General features: G+C 45.9%; 2 protein-coding genes across 3 annotated transcripts in view; both read left to right on the plus strand.

Annotated features, from left to right (window-relative positions):
* The first annotated feature begins 7,226 nt into the window (after positions 1-7,226).
* Positions 7,227-19,547, plus strand: part of PPP1R13B (protein phosphatase 1 regulatory subunit 13B) — a 98,760-nt gene continuing 86,439 nt past the window's right edge. For both annotated transcript variants that reach the window (XM_053593033.1, XM_053593035.1), the window contains exon 1: positions 7,227-7,506. In XM_053593033.1, coding sequence (XP_053449008.1) covers positions 7,498-7,506 — 9 coding nt within the window. In that variant the 5' untranslated portion in view covers positions 7,227-7,497. The remainder of the gene's footprint in view (positions 7,507-19,547) is intronic.
* LOC128589255 (60S ribosomal protein L12-like) lies at positions 14,767-18,531 on the plus strand. Its single transcript, XM_053596224.1, has 2 exons — positions 14,767-14,773; positions 18,000-18,531. Exons 1-2 carry the CDS (start codon positions 14,767-14,769, stop codon positions 18,491-18,493), a joined length of 501 nt encoding a protein of 166 aa, XP_053452199.1. The 3' UTR covers positions 18,494-18,531.

Raw genomic sequence — 19,547 nt, forward strand, 5'->3', positions numbered from 1 at the left:
ACTCCGCGGCCCGGCGGGTTGCAGCTGGGTCTCCTTTGGGGGAGGCAGCAGCGCAGTGCGCCCTTCACATTGATGAGGCGCCTCTCTGCGCTGGGCGCCGGGGATCCCGAGGGGGATACACCAGCACAGCCCGCGAGCCGCGCACGACCTGCCCTGGAGGCGAGGAGAGCAGGTCGCCGAGCGCCGGTGCCGAGGGCTGCTCTAACCCAGATAACAGTAAAACAGTAAATTAATGCCCCAGAGGAGCGAGAGGAACCACGACTGGAACCACGACTGGTTCGGGGCCAACAGCTATCGGGCCACCCTAGCCTGCGTCCCCACTGTCCCACCGTGCCCGCAGTGAGGGCTGCCAGTGGCTGAGTGGGCGCATGGGGCCGTCAGCAGAGCGGTGGGCGTGAGCTGGAGAGCAGGAGACCTCGCTCACCACCCCTGGGGGCTCAGGAAGGCTCTTTGGGGTCCAGCGGAGAGCGCCAGCTCTGACGTCTGCTCTGACGTCCTCTCCGGCTGGGAGGAGAGTTGAGAGTGGCTCATAGGGGCCGACCAGAGACAGTAAGGGGTGACGACCTGATAACCTGGGGCCTCCCTACCGGACTCCTGCCAAGGCCAGCCAGCCTCCCCCTTCATGCTGGTCACTGGACATTGAGCTTGCAAACTCGCAAGAACACAAACCAGACTCTCCTTGTCCACCAACCCATGCCTGACCTCCGGCCCCGCTGCTCCTGCCCCAGAGCTGAGCCCAGAACAGCACCTTGTGCTCACCCTCACCTAGGGCACTTCCCCTCCCCCCATACTGCCTGCTCCATATTCAGGTCCCAGCTCAAATGTCACATTTTCCTGGCAAAAGCAGCTGTCTCTAACCCATTACCTGTCTTTATAACATTTTTTAATGCACCCCCCCAGGGCCTCTCCTGACCAGAATACAATCTCTGTAAGAGTAGGGACCTCTTCTGTTTTGCTGGAGGATATGACATCAGGGCCTGCACTTGGGAAAAACCTGTTATCCAAGCCAACTTGCTGGCCTCTGGGGGAGACAGGTACACCACAGTTCTAAGGTGGCAGATTGTGACCAGTGACTGGGCGGTTAGCAATCTGGGAGAAGGTGGTAAGATGAACAGGAACAGGTCACATTTCTTGGGGTACACAGCACAGGGCTTTCTCTTCCTTGGGGAGGTGGCTGAACAAGGACATGGAGGAAGGGTGGGCCGAGGTTCAGAGTGACTAGGGAACAGGGGAGACAAACTTGAAAAGGTAGAATGGAGCCATGCTATGAATATAAATTGTCCCCCCCACATTTGTATGTTGCAATCCTAACCCCAGTACACCGCAGAATGCAACTGTATTTGGAGATAGGGTCTTTAGAGAAGTAATTGGGTTTAAATGACATCCTATGGCCACGTGTGGTGCCTCACGCCTGTAATCCTAGCACTTGGGAGGCTGAGGTGGGTAGAATACCTGAGCTCAGAGGTTCGAGACCAGCCTGAGCAAGAGCAAGACCCTATCTCCAAAAAAAAAAAAAAAAAGCTGGGTATTGTGGCAGGTGCCTATAGTACTACCCAGCTATTGCAGAGGCTGAGGCAAGAGAATCCCCTGAGCCCAAGAGTTTGAGGTTGCTGTGAGCTATGACATGACAGTACTCTACCAAAGGCGACAAAGTGAGACTCTGTTTAAATAAATTTTTTTGTTTATTTTTTTAAATAAATAAATAAATAAACAACATCGTAAGATTGAGCCCTAATCCAATAGGACTGTGCCCTATAGAAAGAAAGCGCCCCCAGGGATCTGTGTATACACAGAAAAAAAGACCAGGCGAAGAGCCAGCTAGGGGGCAGTCACCAGCAAGCCAAGGAGAGAGGCTTCAGAAGAACCCAGTCCCACCAGCACCTTCATCTTGGACTTCCAGCCTCCAGATCTGTGAGAAAATAAGTTTCTGTTGTTTAAGCCACCCAGGCTCAATGCCTGTAGCTCAGTGCCTCGGGGGCCAGGGCTGGAGGTTTCAAACCCAGCCCAGGACTGTCAAACAACGACAACTGCAATAAAAAAAATAACCAGGCATTGTGGCAGTTGCCTGTAGTCCCAGCTATCTGGGAAGCTGAGGTGAGAGAACGCTTAAGCCCAAAGAGTTTGAGGTTGCTGTGAGCTGTGACGCCACAGCACTCTACTGAGGATGACATAGTGAGACTGTCTCAGGAAAAAAAAAAAAAGCCACACAGTCTGTGGTATTTTGTTATGGCAGGCCTAGCTAACTAATAAGAGACCTTACCTTTTTAAAAAAAAAATTAATTTAGGGCAGCCCCTGTGGCTCAGTGGGTAGGGCACCAGCCCCATACACCAAGGGTAGCGGGTTGCAGCCTGGCCCCGGCCAAACTGCAACAAAAAAAAATAGCCAGGCATTGTGGCGCCTATAGTTCCAGCTGCTTGGGAGGCTGAGGCAAGAGAATGGCCTAAGCCCAGGAGTTGAAAGTTGCTATGAACTGTGATGCCACAGCACTTTACTGATGCAATAAAGTGAGACTCCGTCTCTAATAAATAAATAAATTAATTAATTAAATAAAAACTTTAATTTAGTAATAAAATATATTCTGATTAAAATATCAAACATGAAATGTAATAGTGGCCAGATGATAAAGATCAACATTAACAGCGACATGGTGTTGATCATACATACCCTTGATATGATGTGATGAGAACGGTGCTTCACCACTGCGGTCTCCCTCCCTCAAAACCTACCACTTTAGTCTCCTCATGAGAAAACATCACATACGTTTCAACTGAGAAGCATTCTACCAAATATCTGACCAACCAGTACTCCTCAAAGCCATGAAAAACAAGGAAAGTGACTGGGCTCCCGTAGCTCAGTGGTTAGGGCGCCGGTCATATGCTCCAGTGCTGGGGGTTTCAAACCTGGCCCGGGCCTGCTAAACAAACAAAAACAAGGAAAGTCTGACAAACTATCACAGCTCCAACAGGAGCCCAAGGAGATGGGAAGCTAAATGTAATGTGTCCTACAGTGAAGGACAATAGGTAAAAACTAAGGAAATCTGAAAAAAAAGCATGGACTTCAGTTAATAATAACATATTGATACTGGTTCACTAGTTGTAACAGATGTAAAGGCAACTGAAGGTGTTGGGGGTGGGAGTCATAACAGATATGCTATGCAAACGTAAGGGAGACCTGGCCAGGCACTGTGGCAGGTGCTTATAGTCCTCGCTATTTGGGAGACTCAGGTGGAAGGGTTGCTTGAGCCTAGGAATCTGAAGCCATGTAGTAGAGTGTGTCTGTAAATAGGCAGTGCACTCCAGCTTAAGCAACACAGAAAGATCTTGCCCCTAAAATAAATAAAATATATAAGTAATAAAAAAAATGGGGGGAGAACTAGATGGGGGAAGGAGAATCTGGGAACACTGTATTTCAAACTCTATGATTTTCTGTAAACTGTTCTGAAATTGAAGTTTATTTTTTACACAAGTAATGTTGAAAAGTCTCACTCTGAGTTTTGTTTCTTATCTACCTAGTTCCCATTCCACCTGCAGTCATTTGCTTTCATAGTGTTTGGTGGATCCTTCCAGAATTTCTTTATGCAAATATGAATATATACTGATTTTCTCCAAAGGGCTTTCTTATTTGCTTTAGGCAGTATTTTATCATTCTTTTTTTTGAGACAGAGTCTCACTTTGTTGCCCTCAGTAGAGTGCTGTGGCATCACAGCTCACAGCAACCTTCAACTCTTGGGCTTAAGCGAATGTCTTGCCTCAGCCTCCCAAGTAGCTGGGACTACAGACGCCTGCCACAATGCCTGGCTATTTTTTGTTGCTGCTGTTTTAGCTGGCTGGGGTGGGTTTGAAGCCGCCACCCTTGGTATATGAGGCCAGCCACCTACCCACTGAGCCACAGGCACCGCCCTCTTTTTTTTTTGAGACAGACTTACTCTCTCACCCAAGCTAGAGTGCCATGTGTCAACCTAGTTAACAGCAACCTCAATCTCTTGGGCTCAAGCGATCCTCCTGCCTCAACCTCCTAAGTAGCTAGGACTACAGGTGCCTGCCACAACACCTGGCTAGTTTTTCTATTTTTAGTAGAGACAGGGACTCAATCATACTCAAGCTGGTCTCAAACTCCTGAGCTCAAGGGATCTTCCTGACTCGGTTTCCTAGACTGCTGGGATTACAGGTGTGAGCCACCACATCAGGCCCAATCATTCTTAATATAAACTGTTTCAAACATATAAAGAGAAAAGTACACCCCCATATGTCTACCTCCCAGACTCAACCATTATCTATTTTTTTGTTTGTTTGTTTTTTGAGATAGAGCCTCAAGCTGTCACCCTGGGTAGAGTGCCATGGCATCACAGCTCACAACCTTCAACTCCTGGGCTCAAGCGATTCTCCAGCCTCTGCCTCCCAAGTAGCTGGGACTACTGGTGCCCGCCATAATGCCCGGCTATTTATTTTTTGGTTGCAGCCATCATTGTTGTTTGGCGGGCTGGGCTGGATTCGAACCCGCCAGCTCAGGTATATGTGGCTGGCGCTTTAGCTGCTTGAGCCACAGGTGCCGAGCTGACTCAACCATTATCAAGAATTTTCCATGTATGCATCAGCTGTTCCTAACTCTCTCACTCTCTTTTCCTCTTACCGAATTGTTTGTAAGCACAACTCAAACCTCTTCTGTATGCTAGGACACTTCCTGAGCAACATGGTCATCTTCTTACACAACTCAGCATTAGCTTGTCTCTCCCTCCTGTGGACTTTCGTCTGGATGATGGGGAGACACAGGGGACTTTACAGGGAGGGTGTGTGCCAGAATTGTGTCTGTTCTCTGAGAAGTCAGAAGGCAGATGACTGGGTGTGGAGGTTAAAGCGGGGAGCTAATTATAAATACCTTTAGTCAAGTTGTGAGGTGATGGGGACTGATGCCTGATGGTAGCAGGCAGGGTGGAGAGGAGGAGGAGGACCAGCTGAAGAGCCCCTGGCATGGGGGGCACTGACCAGCCTGCCTCAAAGGGATGCCTCCCTAAAGGACACAGGAGGCCTTGGTGTGACAGCAGAGTAGCTGTCACTGTCTATGCCCACAGATCTTACAGACAAGAGTGGAGTCCTTCTGGACAAGGTTCCCTTTCTGGGGGCAGTGGGCTCATTTTGATCACCTTATTCCAGATGGCACCTTTCTGCAGGGCTCTAGCAAGGTCTGTCGTTGGTCCGGCTTTCTAGGCCTGCACCTACTCCTGCACGACTCATGGACATTAGGATGTCAGAACTGGGGGGGAACATCGGAGATTACAAAATCTAACCTAAACTGAGGCCCAGAGAAGGAGTGCACGTTGCTAAAGCCCCAGAGGAAATCAGAGCAGAGACAAAATTAGAACTCAAGAAGGACCACAACTATGGAGCACATTGCAAGTACAAGTTGGATCATGTGTAGAACACAAATGTCCTAATGTTATAATTGGGTAAATGAGGTGAAAGCTATATTGATTAGTATGATGTAAGCACTCCAATTTGTACAAATAATCAACACACTGAAATTGGCATAAATGTATTTATGATCTATGTACAAAAGACTTAATAAAAAAAAAAAAAAGAACTCAAGTAGGTCTGACTTCCAACCTAGGATCACCCACTGAAATTCCTCTTTTCTCAAAACCCTGCTCCCCAAAAGAAGTGTCATTAGCCATTTATGCCCCAGTGAGAATAAGTTTAAAAGTCTCAGGGACATTTGTACACTAAGCTTCCTTACTAATGATGACATAACTGCAGGATAGTATTTACAGAGTAATGAAGCAGCGACTATTTGCATGGATGGTGCTAGGTGTTTTTCATACATGTCTGACCTTCCCCCACCTACCACCATCCAGGCAGGAGGCCAGCCTTATCCCTACAACCTCCCATTACAGAGAAGAGCACACTGAAAGGCAGAGAGATGTGGCTTGTCCAAGATCACACAGCAAGGGCGTGACAGAAGTGCTGATACAAGTCTGTCTAACTGGAAAGTCCACACTCTCAAACACTAACCCCTGTGGCCTCTGAAGGACAGGGGTGGCTCTCAGGAATGGGGCTGGTGGCGACTCCCTGCTCTCCTCCCCCTTTCTGCCCCCACTTGGCAGTACCCTGGAGCCTCTCAGGGGATCAGACAGGCTACCCACCCACCTGACCAACACTTGCTGCCTTCTCCAAGGAGCTGGGTACTTCCCACGGTGGTTTAGGCCTTGGATGTTTGGGACCCACAGACCTTCATGTTCTGGACGCTCGAGTAAATTTAAGTGCTGCCAAGGGGAGCAAGTCAGTCACTCAGTCTCATCACTGTCAGGGTTCCAGCGAATGGCACGATGTGGAGGGCACAGAAAGGGTGCCTGCCTGCGTGGCAGCCTTTACTGAGGTTCTGTCCCAGGCCCTGCTCTGGTCGCTGTCACTCAGGCACTCAGGCTGGAGGGGTATATGCCACCGGAGTCAGGGCTGTAAGGACAGAGCCTAGAGATGGGGACTGGACCTTGCCCTGGGACGCTGGAGCTGAACCTCGAAGGATGCTGGCACAGGTGGGCACAGGCCTTCTAGGCGGGAGGTTCGTCGTGTTGAGAGCCGGTGTGCAGCAGGAAGGCCAGGGAGGGACAAGGCCCAAGGGACACGGCAGGGCAGCGGGGAGCTGCGGAAGACGCAGCGCGGGGAACCAGGTGTCAGCGGCCGAGGGCGCCAGTCCGGTTGGTGCGTTCATCCCGGCGACGAGGCCAGGCTACCTGGACGCTCTGCGGGTGTACCCCGAGTCCGGCCCCACCAGGCCTCTAGCCTGCAGCGCGGCGCAGCGCCGGCGACCCTGGGGTCAGACTGCGGTCGCGCGCCGTCCCTGCGAGGATGCGCACCTCCCACCCGCCGGCCTCAGACGCCCTGGGTTCGAGTCTTCGCTCTGACATGACTCCCTGCGTGACCCGGGCTTTCCCTTCCCTCTTTGGGACTCCGTTCTCCCATCCAAGGTCTCTGGGAGCTGGGGCTCAAGGTCCCCGCGTGGCCCCAATCCTATAGGGCCGCGGCGCGCGGGAGCGGGTAGCGGCCCACCCATTCCCCGCCGCCCGGAGCGCGGACGCGCACGGGCGCGCTCGCACCTGGCTGCTGCCGAGAGCGAGGTTGGGAGGGCGGCTGCAGGAGGTCCCGCCCATTCCCCGCCCCCTCTCTGCCAAGCCAATCGGAGGGGGCGACAGGCTAAGTGTAGGGCGTCGCGCTGGGGGCGTGGCCTGCGGGGGCAGAGGAGCGAGCCTGGCGGGCGGGCGGGAGGCGGTCGGGCTTCGACGGAGGCGGTGGCGGCTGGGTCTCCCGGACAGCGACGCAGCGTGCGGGCGGCCGCGACAGAACCGGCGAAAGCTCCGCAGCCCGCTCGCAGCCGCCGCCTGGCCGCAGCCAGGCCGAAGAGCGCCGCGGCGGGCGCGCGGCCTGTGAGGGCGGCCGGAGCGGCGGGCGCGGCGCGGCACCGAGCGTCCTGTCAGGCGGTCGAGGGCGCCGCGGACCTGCGCCGCGATGATGCCGGTGGGTGCAGGCGGGCGGCGGTGGGCGGCGGCGGCGGCGGCTTCCTCAACGGGCCGCGGGCCAAGCCTCCTTCCTCCCGCGCTCCCCGCCCCCGCGGGCCCGTGAGAGCCGAGCGGGCGGGCGGGGAAGGAAGTGGCTGGGCGGGCGCGCCGGGCCGGCGCCCCCAGGGCGGGCAGGTGGGGGCGGCGCCGCTGTCAGCGCGGGCCGGGCATGGGGCTGCGGAGGCTGCGGGGCTGCAGGTGAGAGCGCGCAGGTTGACGTGGAGCCGTCGCCCTTCCCCTGCGTCCGGCGGTGGTCAGCTAGGGGCTGGTCCGCGACGCAGCGGAGACCCGCGCCTGAAATTTCCCGGGGTCGTGTCGGGAGCCGGCAGTGCTGGCGCCTCGCGTGCGTCCTCGCGCCCGCAGCCCGCCGCCCGGGGCTCTGGGCCGGCGTTGCGGGCGGGTTCGGCGCTCCGAGAGCCATCTTAGGCGGTTTCGGGCCGGTGCGCACCGGGGTCCGGTTCGCGCCCACCAGGTTCGGAAGGTTGACCAGGGCTCGTGGGTCCGAGCGGTGCCTTTGTCCTGCCCGTAGGATGCTTTTGGCTGGAAGGACACTGGGCGTGCGATTTGCTGTCCTCCCACCGACCTTTGATTTATAATCTAAATGGCAGTGGGTGCCGAATGCTGATACATAAATATATATATATATATTTTTTTTTAATCGGGTTTTGTGGGGTAAACGTCATGATTTATGAAAAATTGTGGGACTGGCCGTACCCGGTTGAGTGCGTTGGTGTGGAGTGCTCGTACACTAAGTAAAATTCTCGAACACGTTTGTAGTAAAGTCACAGTTATTTTTTTAACCTACAATTACTACATTGAAAATCACGTTTCTCAGAGACAGTGGAGTCTGCATTTTCTGCTTGAATGCCGTTATTCTGCTATCCTGAACCCAAGGACATTTAGATTAGGTTTTTCCCCCTTGATCTTTCAAGTCATTTCCTGTCTCTTCATAATCTCTTCTCCTCTTTTGAACTGATTCCAACACGTCTTGTTTTCAGACTCTTCTAAGGTTTGACCTAGTTGATCCTTAGATCTTTCTTTAGCTTTAGGCTTGTTGGGTTTCCAAACATTGGGTTTTAAATAAGTGATTGTGTCACAATGGAAAGAGAATTGGATGGGCATCAGAAGATCTGGGATCAAATATTGGTTCTGCCACGTTTTAGCTATGTGACCTTGAACAAGTCAAGGTCTTTGAACCTAGAATTACCTTCTAAAGTGGGGATAAAAACATACCAGTATCTGGCTTTCCTGAGGATCAAATGATGTGTCCAAAAGAGTGTGTCAAATAGAATGCCATGCAAACATTCATTATTGTTAACGTGCCTTTGAATTTTCAATTTCTGATTTTAACCTCTGTAAGATAAAACATTTGAAAACATTCCTTCCTTCATTCTCACTGGCTAAATTTTGAAAGGCATTATGGCGTTGAGGAATTTTGAAAGCAGTTTTTTTAATCCTGTAAAGATGATTAATGCATTCATACCATAGTAACATTGAAAGATATCTGTACAGATTTTGACTGGTTTCATCATTGTATGTTTAATTATAAATACCTTGCCAACAATCCTTGGATTAAAATTTACATATGGTTCACTCAGACATTTTACCTCCATTCCACGTTATTACATGTTATTAGAGTTTGGAGTCTCTACCTTAACAGGTGTCCTTTTCAAGAAGTGTGTTTAGCTGGCAGTTGAGAAATTACTCAGAAAATTCCCAAATCTTTAAATTACTCAAAACAATGAAATACTGTTTTTAAGAAACAAGTCTGTTAACTATTTAAAACACACTACTTTTGTTTTAAAATGGCTTTTGGAAACATGATATTCTTAGTCCCTCTTTTGTGACTTTTTACTTTCCTATTTCCTTCTTGATCCCTAAAACTACTATTTGTGGGATTGAGTCCTTTATTAACACAGTTGAAATTGGATGTAAAATTTAATAGAAATTTTAAGAACATGCTATTCTTACTTGATAGGATCTTAAATGTAAATAAAGATCTAAATAAAGGCATCTAAAATGTAAATAAGAGGCTGGCTGCGTGTCTTAACTTCTGTAATCCTAGCACTCTGGGAGGCCAGAGTGGGTGGATTGCCTGAGTTCACAGGTTTGAGACCAGCCTGAGCAAGAGCTAGACTCTGCCTCTTAAAAATAACTGGGCTTTGTGGCAGGCATCTGTTGCCCCAGCAACTGGGGAGGCTGAGGCAGTAGAATCGCTTGAGCCCAAGAGTTTACAGTTGCTGTGAGCTATGATTTCATGGTACTCTACTGAGGGTTACAAAGTGAGACTGTCTCAAAAAATAAATAAAAATAAAAAATAAATGTAAATAAGATTTTTCTTGGTTTATTGTATATTTGCTGTTTATCATCATGATGAATCATCAAAGGAAGATTGGTTATATTTTGCTTAGTTTAGCATAGCACTGTCCAATAGAAGTGTAATGTGAGCCACAAATACGATTTTAAATTTTCTACATGAAACTACATAAAAAAGCAAAAAGTATTAATTTTAGTAATATATTTTTAACTGAGTATATCTAAAATATAGTAAACGTCTGTAAGTGGTCACCCATGGGACTGGTCAACATTCAGAAGTGGTCAACATAGGAACTAGGCCTATTGTACTTACTTATACATGTCGTTCGTGTGTGTGTGTGTGTGTGTGTGTGTGTGTGTGTGTCCGGTCTATGGAAAATTAGGTCAACTAAAGGAGGTGGTCAATCTAGGGAGGTAGTCAACTATGAAGATTGTACTGTATTATTATTTTAACATGTAATGTGGAAAAAATCACATATTTACTTTTTTTTGGTACTAAATCTTTGAAATTCTGAGCGAATCCAGTGAAATTCACATTTATAGCAAACCTAGGTTCAGACTAGCACATTGCAAGTGCTCAATAGGTACATATGATTAGTGGCTGCCATTCTGGGCAACACAGCTGTAGAGTATATTTTATTTATTTAAAAATTGGCAAACAGGGCGCCAGCCCCATATACCGAGGGTGGCGGGTTCAAATCTGGCTCTGGCCAAACTGCAACAAAAAAAAATAACCGGGCATTGTGGTGGGCACCTGTAGTCCCAGCTACTTGGGAGGCTGAGGCAAGAGAATCGCCTAAGCCCAGGAGTTGGAGGTTGCTGTGAGCTGTGATGACACAGGTCTCTACTGAGGGTGATAAAGTGAGACGCTGTCTCTAAAAAAAAGAAAAATTGGCAATTAGTGTGTAGTGTTTTGTGGTAACTTTTAATTGATCACATGGTTTAGTACAGCAATCTCTCAGGTATTGGGAATAAATGAGAATATCTGGCCAAATTCTAATCTGAGATAAAGTCATCGTAGAAGTCTTGTATTAGCTTTTTATACAAAGCTCCATGATTTTCTAATTTTAAACAAAGTTATATTTTGGAATTTTCCCTTAAGAAAATAATACTGCTTTGTGGTATTTCTAGTCACTCATCTTTTTGTTGATGATTGATTTTTTTTTTTTTTTTTTTTTTTTGTAGAGACAGAGTCTCACTTTATGGCCCTTGGTAGAGTGCCGTGGCCTCACACAGCTCACAGCAATCTCCAACTCCTGGGCCTAAGCGATTCTCTTGCCTCAGCCTCCCGAGCAGCTGGGACCACAGGCGCCCGCCACAAGGCCCGGCCACTTTTTGGTTGCAGTTTGGCCGGGGCCGGGTTCGAACCCGTCACCCTCGGCATATGGGGCCGGCGCCCTACCTACTGAGCCACAGGCGCCGCCCTGTTGATGGTTGATTTTTAAAAAAATATTTTCCCACAAAAAAGGGGACCATTTAAAGAATACTCTTTGGTTATTCAGTCCCTAAGATCTGGGCCTGAAAGTATTTAGGCCATGCCCATACAACTTCGATAGAAATAAGAATTTTAATTAAAATGGAAAGCCTAATTCAGAATATAAAAAGGGTGAAAACCACCTTGATTCAGCATCCTTGTTTTTTTTTGGGGGGGGCGGTCTTCTAGCACTTACTATGTAAGCATCATTCTTTTTTTTTTTTTGAGACTGAGTTTTCCTATGTCACCCTCGGTAGAGTGCTATGGCATCATGGCTCACAGCAACCTCAAACTCTTTGGGCTTAAGTGATTCTCTTGCCTCAGCCTCCCAAGCAGCTGGGACTACAGGCGCCCGCCACAACGCCCGGCTATTTTTTTTTTAGAGACAGGGTCTCACTCTCACTCAGGCTGGTCTCAAATTTGTAAGCTTTGGCAATCTATCTGCCACAGCCTCCCAAGTGCTGGTATTACAGGTGTGCGCCACTGCTCCCAGCTTTAGCTAGTAAAACTCTGTACATAGATGAGACATTCACAAGTGTGGGGAATAGGGCTAAGGATACATTTTTTTCTCTTGCAGAAGAATGTCAACAAGTGCTGCTTGAGTCAAGTACTCTGTAGCTATGAAGTATGTTTTATTCATCAGGAAGGCACTCTGGTGGTAGTGTTTTGGTGTTAGCAGTGTGACACCTCCATTAGGTACTATGAGGTGTGAGGAGCTGATTCTGTTCATTTCTATCCTAGGAACTCTTTCAGCATATTCATTGCAGTGTATGAGTTATATTTTTTGCTTATTATTTAGCTTTCATTAAACAAATATTCACTTATTTTTAGGTATTCCTTTTCTTACCACTATGTAGAAACATTTTGAGGTACTTTCTTTCTTTTTTAACCATCAGGTGTCAGTTAATTGACAAAACATTGAACTGAAATAGGGACCTGTTAGTAACTCTGTGACCTTTGGAATTAATTACTTTGGGTCTCAGTTTTTATTTATTTATTTATTTATTTATTTTTTTGGGTAGAGACAGAGTCTCACTTTATGGCCCTAGGTAGAGTGCCATGGCCTCACACAGCTCACAGCAACCTCCAACTCCTGGGCTTAAGCGATTCTCTTGCCTCAGCCTCCCGAGTAGCTGGGACTACAGGCGCCCACCACAACGCCCGGCTATTTTTTGGTTGCAGTTTGGCCGGGGCCGGCATGCTCGGTATATGGGGCCGGCGCCTTACCGACTGAGCCACAGGCACCGCCCTGGGTCTCAGTTTTTCATTTGTAAAAGGGGTTGGATGTGATGATTTTCAAGTGTTGTAGTTGGTCTGGTAATTTATAGCAGATACTTTCATGAAGGCCTGTAGTACTCATATATCAAAGGTTGAGGCAACTTGACACTTGTTTTGGCAGCTTTTTAATTAAACTCTTTCATTGCCCAAGTATCTTTGTATGATAGGGTAGATAATAAGAGCTCAGTAAATGTTTGCTAGTACTGTTAATAATTAAATTACTTGATAAGCTTGAATTTACGGCCAAATTCAGTAAATAAAACACCAAAAACTGGGCAAGATTTTTTACAATTTTTAATTGTTACATATTTGTACATATTTATGGGGTATGTGCGATATTTTGTTACGTTCATAGAGGGGTATTGAGGATAACCATCACCTCCAGCATTTAACATTTTTACATGTTAGGAATATTTTAAAACCTCTCTTCCAGCTATTTTGAAATACACAATGCATTGTTGTAACTGCTATACCTTTGAACATTAGAATTTATTCCTATGGAATAAGATTTTTTTAAAAACTTATTTCTTTAAAAGAAAAATTAAATATATAGTAATGCCACTTAAGGTTTCCTGTAGTGTTTTGGAACTACCCAAAATTAAAAGGAAAAGCAAAACCTTGATGATACAAAGATGTGGATATAAAAGCTGTTATTATTTTGTCGAACTTAAAAATAGTCCAAATGGGAAAAAAATTAAAATGGTCTAGATGGATAACTCGGCTAAAGGCTACAATACGTCAATAAGGTTTTGCAGCTATTTAACGTCCTACAATTCAATCTGGTAATAGTGAGCACTCAACAAATGGTATTTGTTATTGCTAAGGCACTGATCATAGGCTTTGTCTCATTTTATGGAGATGAGGTTTAAAGAAACTTGACCAAGGTCTCCCAAGTAGTAAGTGGTAAAACAAATGGACTCAAAAGCCTTTCTCCCAGCCTTCATGCCAGTCAGTCACTTAGTGGAGTTTTCTGTAGTCAAGGCATTTTGCTAGAAATGCTAGTAAATTAGATTTGACTAAAAATGTTTCCCTTTCTAAGCTTGTCTCAAGTGGACCTTAATATCTAAAAGAATCCCAGGGTGAACATAAATTTTTTTTTTTTTTTTTTGAGACAGAGCCTCAAGCTGTCCCCTGGATAGAGTGCTGTGGCATCACAGCTCACAGCAACCTCCAACTCCTGTATTCAAGCGATTCTCCTGCCTCTGCCTCCCAAGTAGCTGGGACTACAGGCGCCCGCCACAATGCCCAGCTATTTTTTGGTTGCAGCTGTCGTTGTTTGGCGGACCCAGGCTGGACTCGATCCCACCAGCTCAGGTGTATGTGGCTGGTGCCTTAGCCGCTTGAGCCACAGGCACCGAGCCTGAACATAAATCTTTTTGATAAATAGTGATAGTTTTTTCCACCTTGAGTTTGGGAACAACTTGGTTTTAAATGTAAAGGTGTTAAATGTATCTTCTTCATTCCTTTCTCTCTGTACTACTTTGAACATTCTATGCCAGTGTATATGCTTAATAGTTACTTAAGATTTTTAGCAAGATAGGAACTTAAAATATCACTGACTTATTGTATTGAAGTTATATAACTGTTGTCAGCATGCATTTGTGTGTCTATTTGCACAGATGGAGAATAATTTCTTAGCAAAAGTATGGTGGGATTTTGGTGCCTTAAAAGTACTGTTGTCATAGTTATTTCACAAAGTATGGTTCTAGGGCTAAATGGAGAAAGGGTGGTAATCAAGTTCTATTGTGACGCTTTCTTGGCTTGATTACTTTGCTTTATTTCACTACAAAGATAGCTGTATGACTGTTGTTCATACTGATTGGTAAGTAAAAGCTATTACTGGCTTTTGTGAAATACAAGTCTTTGGTGACTTCATCTAGAACAATAAAAGACTGGAAAAATGAAGTCGTTTTCATTTAAATTAATAAATGGCATTGAAATATTAGTGTACAGTCCAGTACAGGATCTTGTTAGTGGCATTGTTGGTGTGTTTAGTGAAAATGTTAACTACAGTTTTGACAGAATCATGATTTATGCCACCATATGTGGTGATTATTGTTATCATAATGCAAGCCCATGCAAAGGCCCTGTGGCAGGAGGGTATCCAGTGTGCTGGGAAAACAAAAGAAGACCTGTGTGGCTGGAGCAGAAATGAGGGGTAAGATTAGAGAAGATGAAATTAGAACGGGGGTAGGGTAGAGGGATGGTGTAGGATTAACCTCATAGGACCTTATAGGCTATTATAAAGACAAAGGAGATGGAAGGAGATCTCTTATCAGAAATGAGGCACAGTGGCCTATTTATTCCATCCTTAAGTAGTTCTGAGTAACAGGCATTGCCTAGATGACTTTACTGTAGCAGATTAGAGTGTGGATCCTGGCATCACCATTTTTGGCTCTCTGACCTTAGTTAATGTTACTTGACCTTTCGCTTCCTTTTCTCTAAAGGAGTAATAATATAATACTAGTATAATATTATTATAGTAGGAATATAATAATAATAATACTAGTAACTTACTTTCTTTTTTTTTTTTTTGAGACAGAGTCTCACTTTATCACCCTCGGCAGAGTGCCGTGGTGTCACAACTCACAGCAACCTCCAACTCCTGGGCTTAAGGCGATTCTCTTGCCTCAGCCTCCCGAGTAGCTGGGAATACAGGCGCCCGCCACAACACCCGGCTTTTTTTTGTTGTTGTTGTTGTTGCAGTTTGGTGGGGGCTGGATTTGAACCCACCACCCTTGGTATATGGGGCCGACTCCCTACTCACTGAGCTACAGGCGCCGCCCTAGTAACTTTCTTTTTTTTTTTTTTTTTTTTTTTTTTTTGTAACTTTCTTTATAAGGTTGGTGGGATGATCAGATGGAATATTACAGTGAAAGATGCATGCGGTAAATGTACTGGCATATAGTAAATGCTTGTTATTTGTAATAAATATTTATAAAGCTTTCCTCTGGAAAGCTTTTACCATCTCTGTCTTGACCAAAATATACCATTAGAGATGCTTAGCCTGCTGTATCTTTTTTGAGGGATTTGTAATTCATATATCACAAAATTAACCTCTTAATGTATATATTTCAGTGTTTTTTTAGTGTATACAGAAGTTGAGCAACCATTGCCACTATCTAATTTCAGAATATTTTACTCGTTGTATCTTTGCAGTACTTATCCTAGCTTCAGTCTTTTCTTTTTTTTTTTGAGACAGTGTCTCACTCTGTTGCCTGTGTAGAGTGCTATGGTGTCATAGCTCATAGCAACCTCAAACTCTTGGGCTCAAGCAGTCCTCTTGCCTCAGCCTCCCAAGTAGCTGAGTCTACAGGTGCCTGCCACAATGCCTGGCTATTTTTTTAGAGACAAGGTCTCACTCTTGCTCAGGCTGGTCTCGAACTTGTGAATGCAAGTGATCCACTCATCTTGGCCTCCTAGAGTACTGTGTGTTAATAGTTACTTAAGATTTTTAGCAAGATAGGAACTTAAAATATCAACTGGATCTTTCTCTTAAGCATTTGTTTATACGTCTGGTTAATTTCCTTTTTTTAGAGATGGAGTTTCACTTTGTCGCCCTCGGTAGAGTGCCGTGGCACAGCTCACAGCAACTTCCAGCTCTTGGGCTTAGGTGATTCTCTTGCCTCAGCCTCCCAAGTGACTGGGACTATAGGCTCCCTGCACAACGCCTGGCTATTTTTTTGAGACAGAGTCTCACTTTGTTGCCCTCGGTAGAGTGCTGTGGCATCACAGCTCACAGCAACCTCCAGCTCTTGGGCTTAGGTGATTCTCTTACCTTAGCCTCCCGAGTAGCTGGGATTACAGATTCCCTCCACAACACCCGGCTATTTTTTTGTGGTTGTTGCAGTTTGGCTGGGGCCGGGTTTGAACCTGCTACCCTCGGTATATGGGGCCAGCGCCCTACTCACTGAGCCACAGGCGCCGCCCATACCTGGCTATTTTTTTGTTGCAGTTTGGCCGTGGCCGGATTTGAACCTGCCATCTTTGGTATATGGTGCTGGTGCCCTACTCACTGAGCCACAGGCACTACCCCCGACTGTTTAATTTCTAATTCTTATCCCATCCCTCTTATCCTTTGTAAGTTTCACAAGAATGGAAGCTTTCTCTATTCATTAGTCATTATTACACTGCCACCTTGCTCAATGAGTAGCACGTAGTTAGTGCTTAGTATTTGTTGAATGAAAGAAGGTGTGATTTAGAAAATAGTATTGGACCCCATCATGAAGAGTTGTGTATGTGTGAGCTGTAACGGGGTTTGAACTTGATCCTGTGGGTGATCAGAAACCAAATGTTTTTTAAAATATGGAGCAATAGGGTCAGATTTATGATAGATAACTCTGGAGCCAGTGAGGGATAGGTGGTAAGGGAGATTAAAAGAAAATAGGAAGAGCAGTAAGAGGCTAGTTGGTGTAGGCCTGCTTTGAGGACCTGAAGGAGGAGAAGAGAAAGATCCAGTTGATAGATGGTAAAATAGAACTGATGGAGTCTATGTACACATGTGTATGCACGAGAGAGCGAGAGAGAGAAGGTAGGTCAGTTGGTAGGAAGGAAGGTAGGACTGCCCAGCTGTGCTGGAGTTGAACAGATTTATTGTTTCAGTGGCTGGGCTTGTCTTTAACTAAAATAGAGGATACTGCTTGAGAAAGAGTAGGTTTAGAGTGCTGTGAGGAAAATAATGAAGCTTTTTTTGGGTCAGTGGAGGCTGTGTTGACCTTGGGATGCCTGCTTTATCCGGAAAGATGTTACTCTTAAATCTTAAACATATCAAGTAAAAAAAATATTTTGCTATGTTTGATGGTACTTAGTGTTGTGTTTTTGGCATCTGCAGCATATCACACACATCATCCGTTGTACTTGCCAATTTGCCTGATCTTCCTCTCCCTGAGCCCACTGGACCAAGCTTCCCAGGGTGGTGACTGGACTGGGCCTCCTCCATCTTTGTGCTCCAAGCAACTGGAGAGTTTATATGTATGTTTTTTTGGGGATAGTTTGCATTCTGCTTTTTACCCAATTGCTTATTTATATTTCTATCTAATGACATTCTGGTCAAAATATAAAGAACGATGAAGTAAAATTTGACACCTTTAGGATTAGAGGAAAAAATAACAATATTAGGAACCAAAGAGTATTTTGTGATGAGAAATGTAAATGTGAAACTGTATAACATAGTGGTTATCAGCACAGATCATGGCGCCAAGATTGTCTGGTCACTTACTAGCTCTGTGACATTGGAAAAATTGTTTAACTTCTTTGTGCCTTATTTTCCTTTTCATTAGAATGGACTTAATAGCAGCATATTTCATAAGGTTGTGAGGACTGTCAAGTGTTTAGAGCACTGTCCGTTAATATACATGGTAAATAGACTCAGGCCCCGTGTGCAGCTTCGAGCTGCCCATGCCTCCAGAGGGAGAGGGTGTACCTGAGGTGCACCGGTGGCGAAGTGGGTGCCACATCTGCCCTGACCCCCAAGATCGGCCCCCTGGGTTTGTCTCCAAAAAAGGTTGGTGATGACATCGCCAAGGCAACTGGTGAGTGGAAGGGTCTGAGGATTACAGTGAAACTGACTATCCAGAACGGACAGGCCCAGATGGAAGTGGTACCTTCTGCCTCTGCCCTCATCATCAAAGCCCTCAAGGAACCACCGAGAGACAGAAAGAAACAGAAAAACATGAAACACAACGGAAATATCACTTTCGATGAGATTGTCAACATTGCCAGACAGATGCGGCACCGATCTTTAGCCAGAGAACTCTCTGGCACCATTAAAGAGATCCTGGGGACGGCCCAGTCTGTGGGCTGCAATGTTGATGGCCGCCACCCTCATTACATCATAGATGACATCAATAGTGGTGCTGTGGAATGCCCAGCGAGTTAAAAAGTACAAAGGAAAATGTTTTAATAAAGGATCATTTGCTACCCAAAAAAAAAAATATATATATATACATGGTAAATATTCTGTAAACATTTCCTCTTTTCTCCAGCAATCAGAAGCCTCATAGCAGACAGGGTATCGTTAGTATAGGATTGTAGGTGTGCTTTGTTAAACTGAGGCAGCATGCTTATGTTCTTCAGGCTGAAAGAAGTTAGGTAGTAATCGCAAAATCTGTCAAACTGATAGGACAGAAAGGGAATGGTTTGCTTAAAGAGACAGGGTCTCGCTCTCTTGCCCAAACTGGAGTATGGTGGCTTGATCATAGATCACTTTAACCTTGAACTTCTGGGCTCAAGCAATCCTTCTGCCTCAGCCTCCCAAATAGCTGGGACACACATAGGTGCCACCATGCCTGGCTTCTTTTAAATGTTTTGTGTTGAGACAAGGTCTTTTTATGTTGCCCAGGCTGGTTATGAACTCCTGGCCTTAAGCATTCTTCATGCCTTAGCCTCCAAAAATGCTGGAATTACATGGGTTGGTTTTGTTTTTGTTGATTGTTTTTAGAAATTATAGCATACATTTTCTGTCTAGTACTTTATATTATCTAGACCCAGCTCAGAACAAGAATAAGAATTACTTTATCAGTGAACTGGAAAACTCACTCTGTTTTTTAGCTCTCTACCTAGATGTACCTTCCAGGTTACCTTGTATGAAATGACCTCCTCTTCCTGTGCTTTATTGCTCTTTGTAGTACTAATGTCCACTTGGCACTTATTTGTGGAAGCTTCATGAAGCAAGGTTTTGTTTTCTTTTTCAACTGCAGCATCCTCAGTGCTTGGGGCATTGCATGCCTCCAGTAGGCATTTAATAAGTATATATTTACTGAATGGCCTCAATAAGCATTTAGGATGCATCAGTTACATGCTGGGTCTGTCTCTACTTTCAGTGAGCTCAGTGTCAGGAACAATTATGTTTAAAAAAAAAAAAAGCCACTCCGGTGGCACCTGTGGCTCAAAGGAGTAGGGCACTGGACCCATATGCCAGAGGTGGTGTGTTC

Source organism: Nycticebus coucang, chromosome 6 (genome assembly GCF_027406575.1).
Source record: "Nycticebus coucang isolate mNycCou1 chromosome 6, mNycCou1.pri, whole genome shotgun sequence".
Lineage (NCBI taxonomy): Eukaryota > Metazoa > Chordata > Mammalia > Primates > Lorisidae > Nycticebus > Nycticebus coucang.